General features: G+C 42.0%; 1 protein-coding gene across 3 annotated transcripts in view; it reads left to right on the forward strand.

Moving 5' to 3' along the window:
* The first annotated feature begins 70 nt into the window (after positions 1-70).
* ppp1r9ala (protein phosphatase 1 regulatory subunit 9A-like A) overlaps positions 71-18,704 on the forward strand; it is a 24,088-nt gene continuing 5,454 nt past the window's right edge. For 2 of the 3 annotated variants that reach the window (XM_070976239.1, XM_070976240.1), the window contains exons 1-15: positions 95-245; positions 763-2,858; positions 12,345-12,477; positions 12,660-12,780; positions 13,164-13,268; positions 13,577-13,712; positions 14,662-14,820; positions 14,967-15,020; positions 15,408-15,637; positions 17,092-17,188; positions 17,295-17,421; positions 17,577-17,728; positions 18,061-18,385; positions 18,472-18,529; positions 18,612-18,683. In XM_070976239.1, coding sequence (XP_070832340.1) covers positions 930-2,858; positions 12,345-12,477; positions 12,660-12,780; positions 13,164-13,268; positions 13,577-13,712; positions 14,662-14,820; positions 14,967-15,020; positions 15,408-15,637; positions 17,092-17,188; positions 17,295-17,421; positions 17,577-17,728; positions 18,061-18,385; positions 18,472-18,529; positions 18,612-18,683 — 3,698 coding nt within the window. In that variant the 5' untranslated portion in view covers positions 95-245; positions 763-929. Of the gene's footprint in view, positions 246-762; positions 2,859-12,344; positions 12,478-12,659; positions 12,781-13,163; positions 13,269-13,576; positions 13,713-14,661; positions 14,821-14,966; positions 15,021-15,407; positions 15,638-17,091; positions 17,189-17,294; positions 17,422-17,576; positions 17,729-18,060; positions 18,386-18,471; positions 18,530-18,611; positions 18,684-18,704 lie in introns of all 3 variants that reach the window. The other variant, XM_070976238.1, reaches the window with a different exon arrangement.

Genomic DNA, 18,704 nt, shown 5'->3' on the forward strand with positions numbered 1-18,704 from the left:
GTCCTGGAATGTGCGCGCGCTCCCGATTCTCTCTGTTCTCGTCGGTCACGGCGCGCGACGCAGACAGACTGGTGTGTGTGCGCGCGCAGCCCGCGACAGGTCTGGAAGTGCAAGGAGGAGGCAGGACAACGCTGCTGGAGCGGGGAATGATGGCGGTGAGCAAGAAGAAGGGACAAGTTTGATACTGTAAAAGTGGGGCATTGTGGGCGATCGTTCGGCGCCGAACACGATGAAGCAAGTTGGAGGTGAGGGCCTTTCAAAGTTATTTACCTTTGCGCTGTGCCGTGAGTGGAGACAGGGTTAACGTTTTCAACGGCTCGCACTTGAAATGCCACAATGAATTGTTGAGACTAACGTTCATGCTGAGCTGTTGGCCCAGTGAGTTTAACTTTGTTTCGCCTTTTTATCTGCAGTTACCAACAACCCCAGCCATGTCCGACCGCTTGAATTAAGTAGTTTCAGTAAAAGTTGGCTGCTGGTTGAAGTTACTTTCAAGGTTAACCATTTTGGTTTAACGTTAGCTAACGCTAGTAGTCAGATAAGCATCGAAACGCTAACATTGACTTTCGAGCTTATTAACAAGTTAACTTTACGTTACTTCATATTCTGACTTACCATTAGCTTTCACGCTGTTTTTGCATGTTTGCATGTAGAAAGATATAGTTATGTGTTAACACTTCAAATGAATTAACGTTAGGCATAGTGAAATAATTGTATCCGGTGCCTGTATCTATATATTCTATTATCCGTTTCTCTCTTTAGGTGACTTCGCTGTGAGTGTTTAGTTGAAACAACAGTGCTCCAAAGACGCTCCGCCGGACCCATGGCACCGCTTGCGTAAAGTTGAGGGATCGTAGTTTACCAACAGTCAGCTACAGTCTCTCCAAACCCGGCTTTTCTAATTGGGCTGCAGCCATAAACAAGCAAAAATGATCAAAGCGGAAAGCAAAGGAGGCGAGAGGACCCTGAGGAGCGCGTCTCCTCATAGAAATGCATACAAATCTGACTTCCACGCTATTAAATGCTCCTTTGATGGGCAAAAATGCGAAGGCGCCTCCAAATCATATGCAAATGGCTCCAGTGACACCCGGGAGGACTCAAGGGGGAGGCCGTTTGGCACCAGAGTGAACAAGATAAAGAACATATTCCTACAGATGGATGGTCAGCAACAGGAGTGCCAGGAGGGGAAAGTCACTGTTAAGTCGGATGTGCCCCAAGTGTCCCCACCAAAGGTGCAATTCCCAGTCAACACTCCCAGAGTTAACTTCAACAACAGTGCTACAAGTCCAGAATCACAAAATATAGATAAAACACCCAAGGGGGAAGATGTTGAGATTGATAAAGTGGCTTTGGCAGAGAAGTTTTCTGTGACCAGAAAACTCTTTGAAAGGGGCATCAAAGAGCAGCCTGCAGCTGAAAAGCAGTCTCCAAACAGAGTGGTAACTCGTTTGTCCCTCGGAAGTGCCTCTGATGAAGGGAAGAGCACAAGGAGAGTATCCGGATCCTCCGAGACTGCCATCAAATCAGAGCAAACTCCTACATCAACAGTTGAATGTCGAACAGATGAGAAGGCTGATAGTGAGAAAAAGCATGTGCCAAGAGTGTCACTGAATGCAGGACCTATGTCCAAAAGGTTGGAGAATTATATGTCAGAGAATGATTCGGAGGACAAAAACACAGCTGCTGCAAAAGGAGAAATGGTCTCTACCAAACAGCACAGTACCACTGATCACTTACTTCCTACCTCTCCAACAAGGGACAGCTTACTCAAATCTACTGCTCTTGTCAAGGAAGCCACTAACTCTACCCCTGTGACTGATGCCACTAATAAAAATGCATCCCAGGCAGCTTGTGTCATAAACAAATCAGCATCTTTTGGAACTAGTGTGGGGCTTAAGCCAACATTCCCAGTTACCAACGCAGCCTACAAATCTGTTTCTCCAACAACTGATGCGACTCACAAACCCATCTCACCAGAGCAAACAACCCCAGTTAGTCATGGCTACAAACGCTCCTCGTCATCCAGTGATGGATTTAGTAGGACATCTGTTGGTGGGGATGAAGACAAGCCACATTGTCTGCCCCCAAGGGATGTGAAGCAGCCTCTTCCATCAGCTGGTGGTTTTCTGAACACCAACAGGGCTAAATCCCCTGAAAAGGCCAGGAGTAATGACAGCGTGGTAGACAGTCCGAGCAGGGACAAGCCACCCAGCCAGACGTCATCACTGAACTCCAGGGGGGTGGGCATGGTACGTGCAGAACTGGTAGTGGTTCAGAATGAATCCTCTGAGAGTGAGGAGGATGAAAACGTTGGAGATAATGTGTTTGCAGAGACGAAGATGCAAAGCCCCAAAGGCCTACCAACAAACCTGAAAAGAACCTTTCCACCAGAGAAACAGAACTGTAACCCTGCCCATCACATTGCAAAAGAGGCGCAAAGGATAGCAGACACTGTGGGTGAAGGTAGAGTCTTGGAGGACAGTGATCAGTTTAGGTTGAAAGAGGAGAAAAGAGAAGACAGTTCAGTCGTGAGTCAAGATTGTAACACCAATCATGAGGAAGATGATGAGGTAGCAGAGGAGGAAAGTGAGCTGGAGGAGCAGGTGGGCCAGAGCATCCTGGACAGAGCCTCACCAGTAGTCTACGGTATTGAGAACGCAGCATTTGTGGATGACAGAGATGTAGACCAGGTCCTCAGGGAGGAGGAGGAGGAGGAGGAGGAAGAGGAAGAGGAGGAGGAGGAGGAGGAAGATCAAATGTATAGGGAGTATGACGACTGTTATGAGGTCCCTGGTCTGTCGGATGAGGAGGAGCCTCCCTCAAAGAGGAAAATCATGTTCTCCACAGACCCAATTCTGGTAAGTTTTTTGAGCTGTGCTGTTTACATCTGAGCTATTGCTGCTCAGCCCAGGCACCTTAAAACATAATGCACAACACTGTCATTATAAACCACCGTCTGCCTGATTCAGCAACTGTATGACCTAGGTGTTTCCCTGTAGACGCAAGACAAATTAGTGGAGGCTGAGAATGAATGCTTTTGTCGGGCATGTTGACGTCACAGCTGCTGCACTGTATCATCAGACAGGCTTTGTCACAGCTCTGAAAATCTAAACAATAGTTTATTTAATCTTAGTGACTTGGAAGGCATGTCGTTTGACAAGTTCACCTCCTGGTGCATTAACCCTGCAAGAGATCAGAGGAGAGGAGAATTTTGGGACGTGAGGGAGCAGCGTTGTTTGTGGTATTTTTGGAAATGTTGTTGACATTGCAAAAGAGCTTGTGAAAACAGGACCACAGCTGAACGGGAGCAGTGGCGAGGTAGAGACATGTAAAACTTCAAAGCATACAGTAAAAAAAAAAAAAATAATGGGCACCCCTGAGTCACTGCATTGCACGGGTAATTTTACTCATTCAGAGTGGTTCCCCTCTGTTCATGAATCATGTGTTACACTCATGAGAGACTTTTCACTTCTCTCCAACATGGATTTAAGGAATTGAGGGGTTTTATTTTCAAAATGATCTCTTGTGCAGACAGTGGTTAAGTTATCTGGTGTTATCAGAGGAATTCCTGTTTTTAGCTTCACCTTTTAATGTCTAAGGATATTAATCTTTTGTGAGAAGCAGAGAGGCACGTTCTGTTTTTTCTTTTCTCTGAATTCCCTCATGTTTTTAGTGTTTATGATTGAGAGGTCTAACATGTCTTCACTGAGGATAGAAGTCCTACAGTGAGTTTGTAGAGCTGGATGATTGACAGAATGACCAATAACACAATATTTCTGACTTTGACTGTTTTTGAGTAGGTCTAACTTGGTCCTTTCATAAACTGTTCAGTGTTAAGGGATGGTCTGACCAAATGTTCTGTGTACAATTAACCCCACTAATATACATGATAATTGATTTTATCCTCCCTTGACAGGTCAAGTAAGTTAGGAGAATTGTGTTAAGCGATGTGGCCTTCAAGACCAGGAAAATACAGCATTATACTGCAATTTTACACTAACAAAAATTCCTATAGTCTCATATCATGATATTCGCTTTATGGTTTTGTACTCCAAACTGATTTTCCAGCTGGTGCCGCCTCTTTTGGTATTGCCACACATCATGTGTCGTAAACATTGCTAGTGGATGTTTAATGGGTGTGGAGGAAGTGGAGGTGATATCTTCTACCATAGATATTCCACCATCGTGATATCTAAACAACATTTTGCTAAAGCAGGGAAAAACAAATCAGTCCTGTGTGTTCCACATAGTTCTGAACAGCTCAGTGTTTATCCAGGCCTCAAAATGCCTGTTATCTCAGGGTGTGGATCCCCCTGTCCCAGTCCTCCTGGCAGGGGGTCCTGGGAGAGGGGACTAGAAGCTGACCTGGAGTGGAGGGGACACAAACAACAGTGTGCCTCCTCTGCCCAAAGTGGAGCTATGACAGAGATAAACACAGCTTTGTAGTTCACAATATACCAGACTCTCTGTAGACAGTCTCCTCTATGTAGCAGTTCACATACTGCCCAGAGGGAGAGGGAAACTTTATGCAAAGGATAACTTGCTGGCACAAGGTTGTAATTGTTGATATGTGAGTTTGTATCACCGTACATCCCCAGGGCTTATTGGAAGAGGCTGTGTCCAAATTTTTCATACCTTGCCCTAATAATAAGTGCAGTGCTAGTATGGTTAGAATGTGAAAGGTGAGTATGCCCATAGCAATGAAAAAAATACGATGAATGAAGCAGATGATCCTGGAACAAAGGGCTGAAACCAACATTAAAGAACACGAGGGATTTGTCAAAACAATGACGTGCGCCGATTAAAACCATGCAGTTCATGTTGGCCAGCTAAGTCACTCAGATGTCCCTCAGCCAATTTACCTGTGACCTGGCTAACAAAAGTCTCCTGCTAGCACTGCATCATTCTCCACAGTCTGCTAGTCAGAGCTGGCACTGGGATTGAGTGCACTTGAGTTGTAGCTAACTGGGAGAGAGGAAGTGCTTTGTGCTTCTGGTCCACAACGGATTAGGTCCCTACGTAACCCGAGTCACTTTGACAGAGGAGGTGTCCTTTGTGGAAGAAAGGTCCTCTCTGTGAAGTGAAAGAGACATCCATTTTCAACATGTATCACCCTTATCAGGGTTGAAACAGCCACAATTGAGGAAGTCAGGATTAATGCACATTAAATTCAAAATTCCTAAAAGTGAAAGTCTTGTGTTAAGCTAAGTATTGGATAGTTATTGTTGCTCAATGCATTTTACTTACTATGAAATTTCCCCTCTGGGGGGCTAATAAAGGCTTTCTGATTCTTTCTGAAAATTGTAGTTGCATTGTGAGTACTCAAAATGTGCATTGTTAGAAAGAAAAAAGCTAAAATAACTGCATGGTGTTGTTAAAAAAAGCACTGCAGTTATTTTCTACATTATGTTTTGTGAGAAGATTGTTTTGCATATATGTTTACACTGAGTCACACTTTAGTAGGGCATTGAAATGCTGCATTCCCATTGCTGCTGTGTCAGTATACAAGTTTGCTATCCCCTCTGGCAGTAGGAGCAGTAGAAATATTGCACCACTGCTTTAAATACAATCTTTGGTTTTAGTGAGGAGGTTGTTTCCTCTATAATATCAGATTTGTGTGTCATGGCTGGTGCTTATCCAGAAAAACTTGTAAACCTCAGAAGACTTTTGTAAAGTTGTTCACAGGTTTGAATCTACTGAAATTTACTTTCCCTCTTAAGCCAAGAGGTGCTCAATGATTAACAGCTCTGCTGTACCTGTATGTAATCTGCTTGGGGACAAGACTGCAGATATTTTCAGGGTAGTCACGTCTCTAGAGGGTGTGTTGGTGTTTTGTGTGTGATGTAGCATATGACGACATTTGGAAAAAGATTGAAAAACCAGTTGTCTCTAACAGAAAAGAAAATGTCGGAAACCAGGATCTGCACCTGCTGCTTAGCCCCACCCACGCAGAGTCACAGGAAGTACCACCAGCAGTTATTGGTTACGTGAACACATTGTCCCTTCTTGAACATACAGGGTGTGGTAAAGGATTGTTGAGTGCATTGCAACTGAAGAATTCAATTTTTTTCCTTTGTTCTGTCTGATAATTACACGGTCACATCGGTCACTATTCAAGCATAAATGTCCTTTTGTCAGTTTGGCTTCCGATATGCCTGCAGTAAAACTTCACTATCTGTAGACATTTCACCTGTGTCGACTGCAGTACAAGGTTTAGACAATAATGCATTCTGGCAAGGCAGAGGGTTTGTTGTTCTTTATTAGGGGTGGGAATCTTTTGCAATCCTACAATTTGATTCAGATTCTCTGTGTCACAATTCGATTCAGAATTAATTCTCTTAAAGGGCTGCACTATTTAAGGTTCGTAATCCAATGAAATGTAATCTGAAATGTATTACTGGCAGTTAAATTTGGGCATCATGAAGGTAATTTTCTGACCAAAAAGAAAAGAAAGTATGAGTATGTAGCATTTTTAATTAGAGGAATTTAACTGCATTCATTTGAAAACATTGTATAGTCTTCTGTCTGTATGAATTAAAAAGTATACACAAAATACTTCACTTGTGTTATGCAAAGCTAATTACTAAGTTATTAAATCTAAATCCACCCAAATGCATGAAGGTAATTGAAGGTAATTTTCTGACCAAAAAGAAAAGAAAGTATGAGTATGTAGCATTTTTAATTAGAGGAATTTAACTGCATTCATTTGAAAACATTGTATAGTCTTCTGTCTGTATGAATTAAAAAGTATACACAAAATACTTCACTTGTGTTATGCAAAGCTAATTACTAAGTTATTAAATCTAAATCCACCCAAATGCATGAAGGTAATTGAAGGTAATTTTCTGACCAAAAAGAAAAGAAAGTATGAGTATGTAGCATTTTTAATTAGAGGAATTTAACTGCATTCATTTGAAAACATTGTATAGTCTTCTGTCTGTATGAATTAAAAAGTATACACAAAATACTTCACTTGTGTTATGCAAAGCTAATTACTAAGTTATTAAATCTAAATCCACCCAAATGCTTTTGTAGTTAATATTTGTGAAGATCCTCAACTTCTGTCTGTATTTCATGTGATTGGTGACACAAAAGGCAAAAGGGCGCATAGTCCATGTTTTGATTCTGGTCCCTGTAGCTAACCCATCCCATAGTGTTATGCTTTCCATTTCCTAAATGAGATGTGTCTTCTGTTGGCCAGAGGAATGTGTCTGGCTAGACTCCACCCTCCTGCAACCAGCAGACAGGCCACCCCCTTGTAGTATCTGAGTTCCCTCCAGCCACCTGGGCAAGTGGGTGACTATCTGACAAAGTGGGGCAGAATACTAATGCAGTCAGCTCAGTGCTGTTCTTTAGACAATTTGGCATGGATTGAATTTTGGGCAGATTGTGATTGCCTTTCATTATGTGATTACAGACAAACACATTAGTAGAGTGCTGTGTGTTTTCACTGAAATTTAACAATAATTGTGTATTTAAGATTTTTGCAACCCTTACAGGACAAAAGTAGGTTTTGTGGGCTATGTCTAAACAAACCTGTCCAACCTGTTTATGTTTGCAGTCCTTTGGAAATATGATTCCATTATGGCGCTCTGCTCTTCTCAGACTCCACCTCTTCGTGCTGAAGGCCATACATTAACACTTAAAGCATAAACATTGTTGTTTCAGTTACAGTCAATCAATGTGAGCTTAACCAAGTGTTAATAATTCCTAGGGCACTGAGGCAGGAAGTACTGGATATATATTTTGCTCTTTTTCTTGGTGTGTTTACACAGGATCTAAAAACTGGGCCCCATGCCTTCTTCCCTAATTGCTCTGTGATCTGCGCCAGGCTGCCACCCCTGCCCCAGCTCGCTCTCACAGCGTGTTTTGATTTGTTGTCTTTTTGTAGGCCCGCTTACATTACGAGCTCACCAATCCAGTGGTCAGCTCTCGTTTTGCACTGGCAAGAGATTTCTCTGGTTTGCTTTTCCTCGCAGCTGCTGACTCATTTCCCACATTGGTATTCTGTTGTGGGGAGGGGAATGAGGGAATGATGGGAAGGGTTTCAGTTTGGGTGTTGGCATGTGTACATCTGTGCGTGTGAGTACACGTAGAGAGAGCAGACCACTGCAGTTGTTGAAGATGGATGAAAAGCCCACACATACTGTTAGGAGTTTGGGAGGGAATGGAAATATGATGATGGTATAGCAGTCTACTGACCCACATCACAAGCCCAGTGACAGCAGTAACAATTTAGGGGCAAAAATTGGCATTAAAAGAAAATGTTAGTTACTTTGTCCACCAAGGAGGTTATGTTTTCAGTTCCGTTTATTTTGTCATTCTTTTTGTCAGCAGGATTAAGGAAAAATAACTTTTAATTTTTATGAAACTTTATGGAAGAATGCAGCCTGGAACAAGGAAGAACCCATTGAATTTTGTAGAATATCCAAATCACTGGGCTGATACAGGAATTATTTTTCACTTTCATTGGCATTACGGGATGGGGCCGTTTGGCCATGACAGAATAAATGCCACGCACCTTAAAATCCAATTGATGGTAGTTAAATACAATACTGATAAAACATAGCATATGAAATATGGTGACTTCATGTCCCAATCCACATTGATAGGTACTGTTAATCCTCTGGGATAGCTGGCACATGTAGTTGCTCAAATTTCACACAGAAAGCAGTCATTATGTAGCACTCAGGACAGTGGTTTCATGGGAGAACTGGTACAACTGCAATGCCTATGGCTTTAGAAATGTAACTTCTGTTTTTCATAAATAAGAAATGAATGAATCCTTTACTGATCCAACCGCAAGGAAATTTCCAGTGTTACAGCAGTACAAGGAATAGTGCAATAGTAGGAAGCATGGGTGAAAAAGCAAGATATGATACAGTTAAATAAGTAAATTTAACAATGGTTGAGTTGACATTGTTGCACAAATATTTCACGTTCTTAACATATATCAATAAATTACGTGTTAAGAATGTGAAATATTTCCAGTTTAGAAGTACATAATAAATGCACAGCTGAGATGATGAGGCTTGAGCTTGCCACAAACATATTTTGACATAATTCTAGTTATGGAAATATAGCCACTGTACTATTGCGGTTGCATTGCAGATTTGCATATCATGGAAGAGTGGACGATTGGCCTGGGTCTGTGCTCTCTGCGTGCCCTTTGAGGCCTTATTAGATTTTTGGTGTTTCTTGTTTCATGTGTTGGGGTCAGTCTGCCTGATCAACAGTTGAGGGTTTTGGTTTGAGCTGATGGCGGACTGGGCATGTGCCGAACAATAAAGGAAAATGGGTGTTTTGTCTGATGAGTGGAGACAGTGATAATAGTGAGCTGTGTGTACAGCTTGTTTGTAAGGCAGAGGCTCATAAAGAGATTGATTTCTGTCTTTCTTGCAAAGAAAACAGTGGTTGAGTGATTAGGTTTCAGCAGAGAACAGAACATTGTTCGAAAAAGGCCTGGGAGTCCATGGCAACAGCAAAGTCAGACATGGGCGCTGGGGTGGGGGGTTAGAGGGGAGAAGCCAATCTGAATTGCTGCTGCTCAGCTAATGCCAGGGCCATGGATGCAGTGGTGCTCCATATATTCTATTAACCTACATTTCCAACCTTTAATTACTAAAGTCTCCAATGTCTAAACTAAAAAGCATCATTCATCCTTGATGAAATTTCTGTCTGCTCTAGTTCTGTGAATCCATTTTTAACTGTCTAAATTAGAATTTGATAAGCTTTCAGTACTATTTATAGGAGTTCTTTCAAACTTATTGTTCAGAGACATGCAGAACTGGTTTAAAGATGCAAGCAGCACAAAACTGTCTTGAGTTGCTAGTTTGTTATTTAAAAAATTTCTTATCTTCAGTGCTATGTGCAGTGGCCTTGCTTTTGTATGATAAAGATAACACCTATCTTCTGCTGGGAAAAACAGCACAGTATATTGGTCATATCAACCTGTGGTTGTAAGTTTGTTCACGTATAAAAAGGAGGAGGAGGATTCAGAAGGAGGCCTTACTTGGGTTGATGGAGGGTCGAGGCCCCATGAATAGCATTCCTGCCAGTACCACAGAGCTGCAGTAGTGTGCATAATCTTCAGGTTCTTTAATCTTCTTTCATTTGGTTAGAGAGGAGAGACGGGAGAGATGTACCTGCAGCTGTACTAGGCCAGTTTTGTTTCCAAGATAGCACAATACAATTCCACTCCAATTAATGTGTGAGAAAATCAGCAGGATGTTGTAAAACAGAAATAGCCGTAGTAATTCACTATGACAAAGTGAACAGAGAGCTCAGTGAGTTATCCTGGAAGCTTACTGTCTTTGCTGCTTTGGGCTGCGTCCAAAGGCTACACAGTGAGGAGACAGAAAGACAGGGGGAGAAGGGAATCGCTGTGGTTGATTCTTCAAGTCTTGACACGCTGCAGGATCTCGACCTCAGATTCTGTTGCCCAGAGTGGAAATGCTTTTGTGATTACATCATACATCGTCATGGCAGATTTCTCAATCCTATATTCTGTAGAAGTACTCCTTTTTTACTTTGTAAATTGTCACCCCTTGTCTTAGATTAGTTTTTTTTTTATTATTATTATGTTTACCGTAACCTCGGTTGCACATTCAACATCATGGGAGCGATATCTGAGCACAACTCAAACATTTGTCACACGGATTAGTTTCTCTGAGATATCCAAGGTTGCTACACACCACATGACAGTATTTGCGAGTAAGCCCATTTCTGTGTGTTTTGGTGTTGAGTAAGGCTATATACATAATCTACAGCAAAGGGCTGCATGTACAGCTATTATGTCATTTTTTAAGACTACTAGTTTTGTTTTGTTTTTTTAATTTCCAGGTGACAAGCCTGCATTCATTGAAACTACAATCCCCCTCTCATAAGAACAGTGCAGCCAAATGATGATTCTTGGTCAATGAATGATGACCAACAAGGGGTTTTGTGTTACTGACCCACTGTTGGGCTTATCCCCATAATCAGGCATTAGCCACAGATGGAGTCTGCTAAACTCTAATCTGCTTTTTATCAACAATGCTTTATATCTATAAACTAGTCTCTCATAAAGGAACTCACTCTGGTTCTTCTCTCCATGTTCTGTTGGGACCGTGTCAGGTAAAATGGCTGGTTTATTTTACTCAGTCAGACCTCAAGATCAGTGATCCTGCAGGACTTGTCAAACTTGCCAGAATCTGCTCAGAAATCTCAGCACTCCTTTCTGTTTGAAGAGAATTTACAAGATCTTGCGTGCAGCTAAATAGAGCTACTAGTCAATTTACAGAATATTGATTGGCAACTATTTTGCTAACCAATTATAATTGAAGTATTTTTAAAGCAAAAATACCAAAGATTTACGGGGGCTGGACTTTTTAAATATGAAAATCTGCTGTTATTAAGTTTAACATTGTCAGGTTTTGGACTGTTTGGACAATGTGGGGTCTTCAAAGATGACACCCTGGGCTCTGGAAAGCTGTGATAAACATTTTTCACTTTTTTCTGCCTGAAAATTGTTGTGTATAGTAACCCTTAAGGCTGGTGTAGAGTACTGGGTAATAACTGATAACTGTAAATTAAGGGATTAGTTGTTTTGTAGTGCTCTTTATTTGATTTTTTTACTGTGTCGATGATAGCACTTGTCGCCTCCAAACGTTGATCTTTGCTACATCCACTGCTTAGCTCTCCCCAGCTGTGCCCTACTTTCCACACTGCTCATGTTCTGCTTTATAATTCCAACCAGAAGACAGCCTCAGGGACACATCCAGTGCTTTGAAAGGTCTGCCTGCAAAGTTCACAACTTCTTAAAATTCCTCAAGACTATGCCTTGGGAGTGCATTTTCTGCCTCACTGTCACTGACACTTGATTTACATCTGTTCAAAAATGAGATGAAGATGCAAAAGATCACTAGCAATCATGTTGATATAGCCTTTGCAGTTAGATAAGTGAAGAAAATTCAGCTTCATAATCTGTCAGACACTACTGTGAGACCAGCAGCCACAGTTGATAAGGGACTGAATTTAAAGTCAGTGGTCCAAATATCATCAAAGGGCTTTGCTGTCCCTCAGCAGCTGTTACAGTGTGCTTCAGTAGTGCACCGATGCCATGATTTCCCTCATAAAGGGAGTGCAAGTCTCCCTCTTTGTGCAGTTTCTCTCACATGAACAATGTGTCTTTGTTTAGCCCACCAAGATAAATAATAGTGACTCAGAAGTGAAAATAGTATGCTTAGGTTTGTTCAGATCCCATAGATATCCCTCAACATCAATCTTTCTGTTGGTTAAGTACTTGAAAAAGACATAAAGGGTGGTGCACTGAAGATATGTTGTTGATATTTTGACCAACACAGGTTTTCAGCACCTTCTCCAATGAGGAGTATGATCGGCGCAATGATGATGTGGATCCTGTCGCAGCATCTGCAGAATACGAGCTGGAGAAGAGAGTGGAAAAGATGGATGTGTTCCCTGTGGAGATTGAGAAAGGTGAATTAAGGAACACTGAAGGTAGATTTTTATGTGTCATAAGAAGCCAGTGAGAAACATTTAACTCACACAGTTACTGATCTTAATCTGTATGCATAACTATCAAGGGCACAAACATGTAGAATTGAGCCTTTGTTCATTCTACTCACTCTTTAACATTTTCACAATATCTCTGCTTTCAGGAGACAATGGACTTGGCATCAGTATCATAGGAATGGGAGTGGGAGCTGACCAGGGTCTGGAGAAACTTGGCATTTTTGTGAAAACCATAACGGAGCGAGGAGCAGCGGAGAACGATGGACGGTGAGTTTAAGCACTGAAACCTCCTTTTACAGGAGTCTCTGCTAATGTCTATACAACCGGAAACATGGCATGCACTCACTGTACACTACACCACTACAACTGTTTTTAACATTACATTCTAGGAATTGCACACACCCCCAGTCCCACCCCCACCCCAGGGCCCAATGACATACAAGACACAAACAACTGCATTTATTAATAACCTCCCAAGGAAGCTAAAGAAAAAAGCTTCACTGCGTCTGTTTCCCAGGCATTTTTAGATTAGTTTTATTGCCAGCTGCATTGAGACTACTGTATTTTTTACCACGCTGAAGGCAGTGCATAACTCAATGTGGAAGTGCTTTGAAAACTTCTCCTTGTCATTACTGTCTTTTGTACCCTAGCATACAGGTGAATGACCAGATAGTGGAGGTGGATGGTATCAGCCTGGTGGGCGTCACCCAGCTGTTCGCTGCAACCGTGCTGAAGAACACCAAAGGCACAGTGAGGTCAGCTCTCAGTCCATCTCATCTGCCCCTAAAAACAGCTTTACGGACAAGATTCTTGTTGCTGACAAGACTGAGCCACTGTTATCTCAATTAGAAAAACTGGTCAACAGTTGAATTTGTTTGAGTCCTGTGGTGTGTTTTTTTTCTTTCAAGTGAAAGCGGCAGCACAAAGTATCGTTGCATCTTAATGATTTATCATACATGATAAAACACACATGACAGGGATCTGGCCTAAACTGCATCATCCGGGCAGCATATAAGTTGTTCCATTATAGGGCGTACTAACATGTTGCATTCTAAAACAACAGGTTCCAGATTGGCCGGGAGAAGCCAGGGACACAAAGTGAGGTTGCCCGCCTCATAAGCGAGACACTAGAGCAGGAGAAGAACCAGCAACAACAGCAGCATCACTTGGATGACCCCTATGAACACTCTACAGAGGAGGTGAGTCAGCTGGTCATGAGAAAGCCCAGTCGCTGCTCAATGTTATGCCGTGCCCATGTCATAAGGGATGGATGGTATAAATGTGAAAGCACGAGGTTGACGTTGTCAAGATGGTTGTACAATTATTATATATTATACTATATGTCGTGAGGATTAAATAACCGCATTGACAATATTTAACGGTGGATTTTGGCTGATGTGAGGTGTCCGTATTTATCCGGTTTTCAAGCAGTTCCATAAGTACCAAGGTCGATATGTCGGAGCTTCCAGGAAAAATCTGAGGTTCCCTGTTATAAATACGTCTCAGATGTTGACGTGGACACTATTTACAAATCAGAAACTCATAATTACTATAATGTCGGCATGACATGAACACAACATTAGCCCCCTTGCCATGCCCTGCCCCATCCCACTCTGCTCAACCAGGAACAGGGTGCAGCTGGCTGTGAGTAAGCCATGTGTCACCATTCGGCTCTGTTGGAGGGTGATCATTCGACCACTGCCTGTCTGCCAGAGTTGTGAAATGTTTGCTTTTTGAAGTTCAAGCAGCCACAAGCCCCTGTTTTTGCGATAGAGAGGCTGGGCAGAGAATATACGTGGGATTTACTGGAACAAGCAAACTAAGTGGACACTGTTTCAAGTGGCTCTGTGGATATGCAAAGTGTGTGAGTAGGTGTGTTGATAATCTTGTTTACCGCTGAGGATATTGCTCGTGTTAATGTGTTAGATGCTGCTGACTTGTATATCCAAACTCCTCCACTGCCTCCCTGTGAGCCAGCCCACCAATGTTTGGTTATGATGTTACAATATTTCTCTCCAGTCTGTGGTGACACTGGGCTACTGGGAGTGTTGTTGACACATCCTGAGTATGTTGCTGAGCATGTACAGAAGCATGTCGGGTGTGTTGGTGTTTGCAGTATGTGATGCCATGTGTGATGTCATATTTCAGGAGGAACGCTATGAGGAGGAGGACGGACTAGATGAAAGGATTCTGGGCTCCAACTTCTCTCCAGGGCGGAACACAGAGGTGTTTGAGTTGCCTGATTCAGAGGTTTTGTTTATGCCAACCAACATGGACAGCTCTCAGATGGCCTTCAAGTTCAAAGAGGTAACACCCACATCATCACTTTCAGTCTTATGGGATTTAAAATATATACCAAAGTTTCAGTATTTTGTTTTGACAGTTAAAGATAATTAATGACTCAAGGCAATGGGTGTAACCCAATTTTTTATTTTCCTTTTTTTCTTCCTTAGCTGCAGCTCAAACACAGCATCGCCACCGCTGAAATAAATCAACTAAAGGAGAAGGTATGATGAAGATGGAATCACCATTTTCTTTTTTATTAAGATATTCACATAACATACAAGAGAAAGAAATATGCGGTATTGTAAATATGAATGCATTGCCATTCACCATTAAAGAAAGGAACCAAAACAGAAAATAGACTTTCATAAACTTATTATTTAAATGAGTACATTTCATCAGTAATTATACTATATATATGGCTCCTCTTGTTCTTTGACAATATTGTTTTCTTAGCAGTGTTTTTGCTTCTGTGTGACTGAGTTATTTCTATTTAATAAAAATATAATTGAATTTAATACAGCAAGTAACAACTGACTGTTTTAGGCCAGTGGCCCACTTACTAAAAAAAATTCAATTTAGCCTACCAAACTAACACCATCTCTGTTCAGCTGAGGTCGTCTGAGGAGGACAAATCATTGTGGGATGCCAGGGAGTCTGCATTGGAGCAAAAGATTGAGGATAACAACGACAAAGTCCTGAAGTTGGAGAGTTACTGGCTGGAAGCCCAGGATCTGTGTAAGAGTGTGAATGAACAATTAGCTGAGACTCAGTCCCAGTACGAGACCCTGGACAAGAAGTACAACAAGGCCAAGAAACTGCTCAAGGACTACCAGCAGAAGTAAGTTTGTCTGGAGTTACACTGTAATGTTGCTGATACTGTTGGATTCAGTTGTTTACTGCTGTCAATTTATTCATACAACACATTCAAAAACAACAAATTATTTTATGTGGAAACTAAAAATACGGTCAGGAATTATTAGATCTTAATTCATGGTAGAGTGAATGCGGAAATGTTAAAATATGATTGGCAAATTGCACAGAAACACGTTAGATTAGATAAACATAAGCAATCCTGCAATCAAGATAAAATTTGTTTAGACCCAAAAGCTGTTCTATAAAGACATTCTGGAGATGGGAGTTAAAAATTCACGTAAAAGTGAAGACCTAATGGGGACAAGTAGACTCCTCCACGGTCTGTTAGAACATATTTGTTTGAGCAGACTTTAACGAGGAGCAGGGAATGGAGAGGAGTGATTGTTCAGTTGACCTGAGGGGCCTGCAAGCAGAGTGGAGTTTGAGAAGGTCAAACTGGTGTACTTGAGAGGGAATAATGTCTAAATGACATGTAGTGGGCTTCTTGTGTCGTTAAAAAAAGTTCAGTGGTAATAAGAACTGCAGAGCATGGGGTTAAAGGGTCAGCTCACCCAAATCACAAAACACATTTTCTCACGTACCCCTAGTGGTATGTAGCAATGCCAGTAGTCCTGGTTTTATCTGCTGAGGTTTGGAGATGTGGTCTCTGACATTCCTGCTATCACACCAATACAATGCATTAATGGAAACCTTTTGTGGGGAAAAAGTACATTTGAAAAGCTTTTTCCAGAAACAATGTCCTTATTACTCTTCAGAATAACCATGAAAACGGTGCACAGACCTCACTGTAAACCATTTTTAAAAATGTTTACAGTAATCTGCAAACCTCAGACATTAATCAGTTTCAGATGCCATTTTCTGAATTTGCAGATTATCCTGAGTAATGAGAACATTGTTTCTGAAAAGACACGGCCACAATGTGGGATTTTTCAATGTTTGAGCAGCACAAATGAAATTCCACTCACATTCACTGGTGGTGGATATCTTAGAAATTGGGGAAGTGAAACAAAAGCTGTCTGCATGGACTGACACCGCTGGATGTTTTCTTTGTGATTTGGGTAAACTGACCCTTTAATTCAGAGGGATCATGGGAGGAGGCTGAGATAAGGGAGTGTAGCATGGTTCACTACTTTGTTTATTGTATTGAATAATTTGTGTCTATGGGAATGAAATTATGAAAACAATATATTTTGCCCTCTCTGTCTTGTCAGTGCCAATATATTTTTATGTTTTCACTCTGCTTTTTGGCCCAAATAGCACCAGTTATATTGTTAAACCAAGACATAAACTGATTTTACATTTTGGGATTTTTGTAAGGAGAATATCTGCAGGGGGAATTCAGTGGATTAGAGATAAACTGAAACATGTTTACAAGCTAAAGGACTGATGGGAAACCACATTTCCTTGTTTCCTCCCCAGAGAGATAGACTTTGTGAAGAAAGAGGAGGAGCTGAAAAAAATTCTAGATGAAAAAGACAAGTGGTACAAGGAGCAGCTGGAGAGCTTGCAGAATAGGGTAAGACTCCACTTTAAGGGAAAAAACGAACGAAGACAAAAATGCTTATACAGCCCAGCAGAGTTGTGAGAGACACTGAAGTGAGCCTGTGTTGTTGTGTTCACAGATAGCTGCTCTGGAGTCCAGAGGGGCATCAGTTGTGGAGTGCCACAGTGGTCAGGATTCAGCAGCAGACGAGAGATTAAGCAGCCAAGACCCAGTCACCAGCACGCAATCTGTTGACTCACTACTAGGTACAAAGGTTTATTTGAATTTAAAACGGAAACACTCACGTCACACTTTTATTGTGTAATCTGTAAAACATTCACAAACACTCCACACTCCAATGACCCTGGTAAATAATTAAAGCTGTGCATGGTCTCTTATTATTGATTTTCCTCTCTCGTAGAACAAGATTGGAGCGAGGTGGTCCCTGAGACTGAGCGTTTGGACACCAGTGCACACAAAGCTAAAGGCCTGCTGGCTCAGAAGGCCAAACGTCAGCCTCCATCACGCAACAAACTTAAGGAGAGCCTCGCAGTGACGTCAAGTCACTCTCAGGTCAGCCAGCAGCAGCTGTTTAATGCGCTGCAAAGTGCTTCAAAGTCCTGTGATGTGTTAGCATATCACTGGATTTGGACTTTTATAATGAAGCAGAAATGTTTGACGAATTAAAAGTTATTATAATAGTAGCACAATGTTGCTCTTGCACCAAGAATTTTATTTATAGCCTCATTTTAGTATGAAAGTAGTGTGACAGGTGTGTCATGTACAGTGTGTGCGTACATAACCAAGCCAGTCAGAGCTGAGGAGTGGAGCTCTCTGTTATATAAACGGCTTCTATTCCCTCTTCCTTGCATTGTCCTTGTAAATAATTAGATTGCGTCCCACAGGAAACTGAAGAAGAGGAGGATCAGGAGGAGCAGGAATCTCCCAGGAGGAGGAGGTCCATCCAGGAGAGCCTGTCCCTCCCAGTGCCTGTCTGCTATCCTGGGAATGGACAGAAAGCTGATCCAGGAGAGACTAGAGATGGATCCAGGAACAAGGCCGAGCTCTCCAGCAGCCCGTCTTTGTCGCCATCATTGGGCGACAGTGTTGAAAGCAGCGGAAGTCCTTCTTTGTCCTCTCCCAAAGACACCTTGTCTCCACATTCCCCCTCCGGATTCATGCGCAATGTCAAGAAGAGGGAGTCCAAAGGCAAGGGCAAAGAGCTCAAAGGTATGCTAGACCAAATGTGATGGCTGCCAGAACAGTGCTTTCTGTTGCATTGTTAACTGAGCCGGATGATTATTGTTTCATTTCAGAGGAGCTAAGTGAGGCCTCATCAGCGGGAAAACCGAAAAGACGATTCCCAGACTTTGGGTAGGTCTTCCTAGTCATGACTGTCATTTGTTTTTAAGCCGCCATTTTTACACTAACAAAAAATGTTACTGGTCATCAACAGAGGCCTTCGGAAGTCAGGTGGCAAAGGAAAGAAACATGACAAGGAGGCGATGAGAGCATCTTTGGACAGCAGGTACGTTACTGCACAGCTGAA

Source organism: Chaetodon trifascialis, chromosome 12 (assembly GCF_039877785.1).
Source record: "Chaetodon trifascialis isolate fChaTrf1 chromosome 12, fChaTrf1.hap1, whole genome shotgun sequence".
NCBI lineage: Eukaryota > Metazoa > Chordata > Actinopteri > Chaetodontiformes > Chaetodontidae > Chaetodon > Chaetodon trifascialis.